The sequence below is a fragment of the Pelophylax lessonae genome (genome assembly GCF_965119305.1).
Source record: "Pelophylax lessonae genome assembly, chromosome: 3".
NCBI lineage: Eukaryota > Metazoa > Chordata > Amphibia > Anura > Ranidae > Pelophylax > Pelophylax lessonae.
The window spans coordinates 267,426,770-267,435,953 of record NC_138770.1 but is presented as its reverse complement, the minus strand read 5'-3'; the positions used below and the strand labels follow the sequence as shown (position 1 = coordinate 267,435,953).

General features: G+C 49.3%; 1 protein-coding gene across 1 annotated transcript; it reads right to left on the bottom strand.

The window, feature by feature from the left end:
• Positions 1-491: 491 nt before the first annotated feature.
• LOC309550467 (uncharacterized protein) lies at positions 492-1,979 on the bottom strand (the record flags this gene model as incomplete). The annotated part of the gene is made up of 2 exons (XM_082250838.1): positions 1,296-1,979; positions 492-593 (listed from the first exon to the last, which is right to left on the bottom strand). The coding sequence occupies exons 1-2, from the start codon at positions 1,794-1,796 to the stop codon at positions 492-494; spliced, it is 603 nt and encodes a 200-aa protein (XP_082106964.1). The 5' UTR covers positions 1,797-1,979.
• Between the last annotated feature and the right edge of the window lie 7,205 nt (positions 1,980-9,184).

Below are 9,184 nucleotides of genomic sequence, written 5' to 3'. Positions count from 1 at the left end.
GAGGCCGTAGTGCAGCAAAAGTTGGTGGTCCAGTTACAACAGGGAAACAAATTAGGTAGCGGTCAACTCAAGGCAATAAGGGGGGGGGGAGAAAAAGAAGAGAGTAAGAGGGGCAAGAAGGATGGGGGGGGAGGAAGGGCAAAACAGTGGGGGGGGATATGCGGGGGAGGAAGGGTGCCCGGGTTTTGTTAACTTTTTAATAACATTTGAAGGTCTTTAAACAAACTTTTAAGCAATAAACACACATAAAAGATAGAGAGAGAGCAAGAGCATTGTAAAAACACAAAAATATTGTGCTAACAGTATACTGTACAGTACAAAATAGAGTACAGTATTGTATGTACTGTACATACAGTACTGTGCTCAGCAGAAAAGAAGATGACGATAAGCAGCAAATAAGAGCAGCTACTGTCCTTCTGAAGGCGCAGGTTCAGCAGGCCCTTCTTTAGGTGTAGGTGGGTCATCGTCTTGCTGCTCCATGACCTCCACTTCTACATCAGGGTGGATGCGGACTTCTTCTGTTTTGTGAAGAACATAGTTATAGGCAGTTGCTGGGCGTGTTTCTTCTTCTGGGCGAGGAGGTTCTTGTACACCTGGAACTGGAAGTACACAAGTACATACCCCCAGGGTTTTTGTAGCAGCAAAGACACTTAGTAAAGAGTTTAGAAAACTGTATTTGGATTTTTTTACTCTTCCACTAGACAGACTGACATCCAGGAGTATACACCTCCACATTGCTGCATTTTCAGCAGGTGTTCATGCCCTGGTCGGGTGGGCTATTTTTTGTGGCTCCATGCAGTCCTGGGCACCCTTTGCATCGCCCTTGGAGGGAGGATACATGCCTCCATTTTGAAAGATGACCTTCTAGTCATTAATATGTTCTCTGGTCTTCAATTGATATAGCCATTTTGACATCACAGACCCCCTGAGGAAGACCTCATACTATAGGTCGAAACGCATCGGGGTTTCTGCATTTTCTATGTGATGATCTATCTTATGCGATTATCATTCCTTTGTTGTCACATTATGTCATTCCTTTTGTAACCAGAGCTCATAATATATCTCTACCCCCTTTTTGGGAATTTTACTATGTATGTTTTATACATTTTTCTATTTCACTAATAAAGGGACTCTTTTTAAAAAAAATCCAAATACAGTTTTCTAAACTCTTTACTAAGTGTCTTTGCTGCTAAAAAAAAACCCTGGGGGTATGTACTTGTGTACTTCCAGTTTGTTTCATGGGGTGTGCAGCCTCTCCATTATATGTGTTGGTTTCTTTTGTTTTTCTTGTACACCTGGATGGCTCCATCAATGCTGTTTTGGAACTGCAGTGAACGAACCATGTCAGGATCCCACTCAGCTAACATCTGTTTCAGGTCATTGGCCGTACGCATGACCCTGCCAAGGTGCTCAATTGACAAGCCTTCATCTTCTTCCTCCTGTTCCTCCACTTCCTCCTCACTCGCTGACTTGGTGAGTTCTGTCAGATCCTCATCGGTTAGTGGAGCTGAATGGGTTTCAATTAGGTCATTGACGTCGTCCTGGGTCATATCCTGAAAACCTTCACCTCCTAGCAACTTCGCCAGCCTAATTGCTTTGTCCACAGCTGAATGATGAACTTCGTCAGGAGAGAACCCTTCATAATCATGAATAATTTCTGGCCAAAGCTTCTTCCAACAGGCATGTAGGGTCTCCTTCTTCATCTCCTTGAGGGCCTTTTGTATGTTCTCCAGACAGGTTGCAATGGTGTAATTACGCCAGTAGTCCTTCAAATTGAAATTTTCATCATTGTTCATGGATTCAACAAGATGATTCAAGGAGTTGCGAGTGTAAAGCGCCTTGAATGCTCATATCACACCCTGGTCCATGGGCTGAATTAAAGACGTGGTGTTGGGTGGAAGGAACTCAACTTGCACTCCTTCGTACGATAGATCCATGGCATGGCCTCCTGCATTATGCATCAGCAGAAGCACCTTAAAATCAAGGCCAAGTTTGGCAAGGTAGACCTTGACAGGTGGAATGAAACAATTATGGAACCACTCAGTTGCGAGGCGTTTAGTCATCCAAGCCTTAGGGTTATGCATCCAATGGACTGGTAGCTGGTTCTTGTTTTTATGCTTCAGTGCTCTGGGGTTCTTGGCCTTGTAGATCAGGGCTGGCTTGATCATAAACCCAGCAGCATTTCCACACATAACCAATGTTACTCTGTCCTTATAAACCTTGAATCCAGGGGCTCGGGCTTCCTCCTTCATGATGTAGGTCCGTTTGGGCATTCTCTTCCAAAACAAGCCGGTCTCATCCATATTAAAGATTTGCACTGGTTGGTACCCACCCTCCTCAATTAAACTCTTGAAGGTCTCATTGGTGTACCTTGTAGCAGCTTCTTTGTCGGCAGATGCAGCTTCACCTTGCAATAAAACGCTCTTCAACTGATAGCGTTTCTGGAAGCGGTCAAACCACCCCTTGCTGGCAGAAAAGTCTCCTGATGAAGATGTACCTGTACTAGACGTAGAAGGCTGATCAGGATTGTTGCCGTCTGACTGTTTCGGCTGCAGCAGCGCCTTCTACAGAGCCTCCTTGATTGGCAAAAGTGTTGTACAGCTTCTTTGCCTGAGTCCTAATGGTGTTACCATCCAATGTAATGCTTTTTTTTCTTCAATCTTGGATCCAAATGGCCAATGCAGTTTCCATCCTAACAATGTTTTTATTGTGGGAAGAAACAACTCTTTTTGCAGCTTGGTTGATGGACAGTGCAGCAGTTGCCCTGATATTCTTGACATCCTTTTTGATGTAGCGAATCGTTGATTCATTCATACCATAATGGCGGGCTACAGCAGCATAACTCTGTTCTTCCTTTAACATATCAAGAAGTTTCACCTTCTCCTGAATCGTAAGGAACTTCCTCTTATTTTTTGGCTCACCAGAAGCCTTAGCCTTAGATGATGGGCATTTGGGTGGCATTCTTGTGGGCATCCTTGCTTGTGGTTGGCAAAGGAGCACATCTGCACATGCTCTGAATCATGTTACCGCCCCCTCTAACGTCACCGCGCTCGGTGCGGTTATGTCACTGCTACATAACCGGGAAATGCCGAAATATTACCGCAATATCCGAATTAATTGGTCCTAATTAAAATAGCGCGATATACCGGGACTAGGGTTGAGCGGACACCTAGATGTCCGTGTTCGACGGGTTCGGCCGAACTTTAAAAAAAAGTCCGGGTCCGTGTCCCGGACTTTTACCGAACTTTTCCCGGACACCGAACCCCATTGAAGTCAATGGGGACCCGAACTTTAAGGCACTAAAATGGCTCTAAAACACCAAAGGAAAGGGCTAGAGTGCTGCAAATGGCAGCAAAACGTAATTAAGAGCATGGCAAGTGCTCTGCAAACAAATGTGGATAGGGAAATAACTTAAAACAACAAAAAAAAACAGAAAAATAAAACAATGTTCTTCTTCATCTCTGAAGGACGAGGCCCATATGGAGTAGGAGGGAGGTTGAGGTGGTGGTGGATGTGGCGGTGACATAGGCGTGCGCACAGGGTGTGCTGGGTGTGCCTGGGCACACCCTAATCACCTAGGGCACATAGCATTGCCAGTGAGGAGATGGGAAAGATCTCCCTGGGACCTGCTCTGCTCTATTTCTCCTTGCCTACAGGTACATGGCCCCGATACATTACTCTCCCTGCTGGCAAACACATGCATGTGTATTTCAACTTTGGGGTGCACACCTTAATGCAATAGGCTGCGCACACCTATGGGCGGTGTAGGTGGAAGCGGCGGTGGAGGAGGACCAGGGCCGGATTAACAGCATCATGGGCTTGGTGCTGAGGATTTTGAAGGGCCTTAGGGCCGTGCCTTGCCATGCACCCAGAGGAGGAAGGGTGCAGCCATGCATGCCTAATTCAACATGGGATGCTGTCTCTGAAGCCCATAAACACATCCATGCATCGCCAACTGTCCCTCCTTGTCCGGCCTTCACGCTGTGTGGGGAGGTTCTGAGGGTGCTGCCTGGGGAAGCGAGCATAGAAGCCAGACTTCTGTGTTTACAAGTGACAGAAGAGCGGTAACAGTGAATATGGCCAACCCGGGGCCTATATAAAAGGTAGGGGCCTGGAGCTGCAGCTCCAATAGCCCCTACATTAATCTGGCCCTGAGGAGGAGGACGAGGTAGCCAACACTGCTTCTTTTCACAAATTTTAAATGAGGGTACACCCCAAAAGAGTGAGAAAGAGCAAAAATGGAACAATGGGTGGGTAAGGTCGGTATCCATTGCTATTCTGCACAAGGTACGGAAAAGTCCCGTGGGATCCATGCCTGGTTCATTTTAATGAACGTGAGCTTGTCCACATTGTCTCTGGACAGGCGGCTGCGCTTGTCTGTTATAACGCCCCCAGCCGTGCTAAATACCCGTTCAGATAATACACTGGCTGCAGGGCACGCCAGCACCTCCAAGGCGTAAAGGGCAAGCTCAGGCCATGTGCCCAATTTGGAGACCCAGAAGTTGAAGGGGGCAGACCCGTCATTCACTACATGTAGGCGTGTGCACACATACTGCTCCACCATGTTGGTAAAATGCTGCCTCCTGCTAAGACGTTCCATCTGAGCTGCTGGTGCTGCTGTTTGTTGTGGCGTGCTGACAAAGCTTTTCCACATTTCGGCCATGCTAACCCTGCCTTCTGAGGTGCTGGCGGTGCCCTGGTTGCGTTGGCGACCTCCTCCTCCTCCTCCTCTGCCTTGTGCTTCCACTGTGGCCCCGCTGTCAGATGGGAATGCCAGCAGCATGGCGTCTACCAGCGTGCGCTTGTACTCGCGCATCTTGCGATCGCGCTCCAGTGAGTGAATTAAGGACGGTACGTTGTCCTTGTAACGGGGATCCAGCAGCGTGGCCACCCAGTAATCAGCACAAGTTAGAATGTGGGCAACTCGGCGGTCGTTGTGGAGACACTGCAGCATGTAATCGCTCATGTGTGCCAGGCTGCCCAGAGGCAACGAAAGGCTGTCCTCTGTGGGAGGTGTATGGTCCGTGTCCTCTGTATCCCCCCAGCCACGCACCAGTGATGGCCATGAGCTGGCCTGGGTGCCACCCTGCTGTGAACATGGTTCCATCTCCTCCTCCAGCTCCTCCTCCTCCTCATCCTCCTCATCCTCCAGAACTGTGCCCCTGCTGGACAATTGCGTCCCTGGCGTTTGCGTGTGCAGGAACCCACCCTCGGAGCCCCTTGCGAATGACTGCCCTGAAAGCCTTGGAAATGTTACCTCTTCATCCTCCTCCTCCTCCTCATCCTGTGCCACATCCTCTTCCATCATCGCCCGAATTGTTTTTTCAAGGAGGCATAGAAGTGGGATAGTTAAGCTGAGAACGGCGTCATTGCCACTGGCCATGTTGGTGGAGTACTCAAAACAGCGCAACAAGGCACACAGGTCTCGCATGGAGGCCCAGTTATTGGTGGTGAAGTGGTGCTGTTCCGCAGAGCGACTCACGCGTGCGTGCTGCAGCTGAAACTCCACTATGGCCTGCTGCTGCTCGCACAGTCTTTCCAGCATGTGCAAGGTGGAGTTCCACCTTGTGGGCACGTCACATATGAGGCGGTGAGCGGGAAGGCCGAAGTTACGCTGCAGCGCTGCCAGGCGAGCAGCAGCAGGGTGAGAACGCCGAAAGTGCGCACAAACGGCCCGCACTTTCTGCAGCAGCTCTGACATATCGGGGTAGTTTTTAAGGAACCTCTGCACCACCAAATTCAGCACATGCGCCAGGCAAGGGATGTGCGTCAAACCGGCTAGGCCCAGAGCTGCTATGAGATTTCGCCCGTTATCGCACACCACCAGGCCGGGCTTGAGGCTCGCTGGCAGCAACCACTCATTTGTCTGCTGTTCCATGCTCCTCCACAACTCCTGCGCGGTGTGTGGTTTGTCCCCCAAACAGGCAAGTTGTAAAACTGCCTGCTGTCGTTTACCCCTGGCCGTGCTGAAGTTGGTGGTGAAGGTGTTACGCTGTCCGGATGAGGAGGCGGTAGAGGATGAGGAAGCGGAGTAGGAGGAGTTAGGAACAGGAGGCAAACTGAAGCGCCCTGCAATCCTCGGTGGTGGAAGGACATGCGCCAAATTGCTATCCGCCTCAGGCCCATCCGCCACTGCATTTACCCAGTGTGCCGTTAGGGAGATATAACGCCCCTGACCGTGCTTACTGGTCCACGTATCCGTAGTTAGGTGGACCTTGGCACAGATGGCGTTGCGCAGTGCACACCTGATTTTTTCCCCCACTTGGTTGTGCAGGGAAGGGATGGCTTGCCTGGAAAAGTAGTGGCGGCTGGGCACGACGTACTGTGGGACAGCCACCGACATAAGGTTTTTAAAACTGTGCGTCTCCACCAGACGGAATGACAGCATTTCAAAGGCCAATAATTTTGAAATGCTGGCATTCAGGGCCAGGGATCGCGGGTGGGTAGGGGGGTACTTCCTCTTCCTCTCAAGTGTTTGGGAGATGGAAAGCTGAACGCTTCCACGGGACATTGTGGAGATGGTTGTTGGTGACCCAGGTGGTGGTGTTGCTGACAGATCGTCTGTTTGCGGGGTGGCAGGTGCCGGTATCACTACAGATGTGGCTGGAGCGGCCGAGACTGCAGCAGAAGAGGAAGCAGGATGAGCCAGAGACGTTTCTTGGTTTTGAAGGTGTGTACTCCACTGCAGCTCGTGCTTTGCACTTAGATGCCTGATCATGCAGGTTGTGCTCAGGTTGAGAAGGTTCATGCCTCGCTTCAAGCTCTGATTGCACAGGGTGCAAACCACTCGTGTCCTGTCATCAGCACATTTTCTAAAGAACTTCCACGCTAGAGAACTCCTTTGAGCTGACTTTGGTGCGCTCGTTCCCTTGCTGCGTTGGGCAGTAGCGGGCGTAGTGTCTAGGGCACGGCCGCTCCGCTTCTGCACCCTGCTCCCTCTTCTGCTGTGCTGGTGGCTCTGTGCGACCACCGCCTCTTCCTCCAAACTACTCAGTTCACCTGCATGACGTTCATTCCATGTGGGGTCGAGGACCTCATCGTCCTCCACATCATCTTCCACCCAGTCTTCACCCCTGCCCTCCTTGTCGGTCTCCACAATGCTGAACGCCGCAGCAGTTGGCACCTGCGTTTCGTCATCATCGGAGACGTGCTGCGATGATCCTTGCATGTACTCATCTTGAGAAATAAGTGGTTGGGCATCGCTGCACTCAATCTCTTCCACTTCTGGGGCAGGGCTAGGTGGATGGCCCTGGGAAACCCTGCTGACAGAGTCCTCAAAAAGAATAAGAGACTGCTGTATGGCTTGGGGCTCAGACTGCTGGCCTGATTTGCAAGGGGGTGAGGTGAAAGACGGTTGGACATTGGCTGCAGGTGCCAACTCTGACCTTTCTGCAGTAGACTGGGTGGGAGACAATGTGAAGGAACTGGAGGCACTGTCAGCAGCAAACCAATCTACTATCGCCTCAACTTGTTCTGGCCTCATCACTTCTAGGGGCGTTTGATGCCCTACCAAATACTGATGCAGGTTCTGTCGCCTACTCACACTTGAGGAAGGTGTTTCACTTGTGCGTGTAGCTGGCACAGATCGACCATGTCCTCTCCTTGCAACAGGAGCTCTACCAGCAGCACCACGACCCAGGCCACGGCCCTTATTTGACGGTCTCCTCATATTTCTGTAATTTAAGATCTTGCCCTAGAAAGGTTTTTATTGAATAGCGGAATAGAAAATATGATCCAAAAAAAGTGTATGTATATCACACGTACACAACCACACTAGGCCCCAATTACTATTGTTTGTACCCCTAAAAGGCTAGATGAGGAGTAGGGGGAGTATGGAACAGGCAGCACCCTCAAACCTTCAGAAGTATGAGATGAACCCCAACAACTTGGAAAGGTGGATCTCTCTCACACGTACCGACACAGACTATCCCGCAATTCAATTGATCCTCAAAGGTTTTTATTGAATAGCGGAATAGGAAATATGATCAAAAAAAGTGTATGTATCTCGCACGTACACAACCACACTAGGCCCCAATTACTATTGTTTGTACCCCTAAAAGGCTAGATGAGGAGTAGGGGGGGTATGGAACAGGCAGCACCCTCAAACCTTCAGAAGTATGAGATGAACCCCAACAACTTGGAAAGGTGGATCTCTCTCACACGTACCGACACAGACTATCCCGCAATTCAATTGATCCTCAAAGGTTTTTATTGAATAGCGGAATAGGAAATATGATCAAAAAAAGTGTATGTATCTCGCACGTACACAACCACACTAGGCCCCAATTACTATTGTTTGTACCCCTAAAAGGCTAGATGAGGAGTAGGGGGGGTATGGAACAGGCAGCACCCTCAAACCTTCAGAAGTATGAGATGAACCCCAACAACTTGGAAAGGTGGATCTCTCTCACACGTACCGACACAGACTATCCCGCAATTCAATTGATCCTCAAAGGTTTTTATTGAATAGCGGAATAGGAAATATGATCAAAAAAAGTGTATGTATCTCGCACGTACACAACCACACTAGGCCCCAATTACTATTGTTTGTACCCCTAAAAGGCTAGATGAGGAGTAGGGGGGGTATGGAACAGGCAGCACCCTCAAACCTTCAGAAGTATGAGATGAACCCCAACAACTTGGAAAGGTGGATCTCTCTCACACGTACCGACACAGACTATCCCGCAATTCAATTGATCCTCAAAGGTTTTTATTGAATAGCGGAATAGGAAATATGATCAAAAAAAGTGTATGTATCTCGCACGTACACAACCACACTAGGCCCCAATTACTATTGTTTGTACCCCTAAAAGGCTAGATGAGGAGTAGGGGGGGTATGGAACAGGCAGCACCCTCAAACCTTCAGAAGTATCAGATGAACCCCAACAACTTGGAAAGGTGGATCTCTCTCACACGTACCGACACAGACTATCCCGCAATTCAATTGATCCTCAAAGGTTTTTATTGAATAGCGGAATAGGAAATATGATCAAAAAAAGTGTATGTATCTCGCACGTACACAACCACACTAGGCCCCAATTACTATTGTTTGTACCCCTAAAAGGCTAGATGAGGAGTAGGGGGGGTATGGAACAGGCAGCACCCTCAAACCTTCAGAAGTATGAGATGAACCCCAACAACTTGGAAAGGTGGATCTCTCTCACACGTACCGACACAGACTATC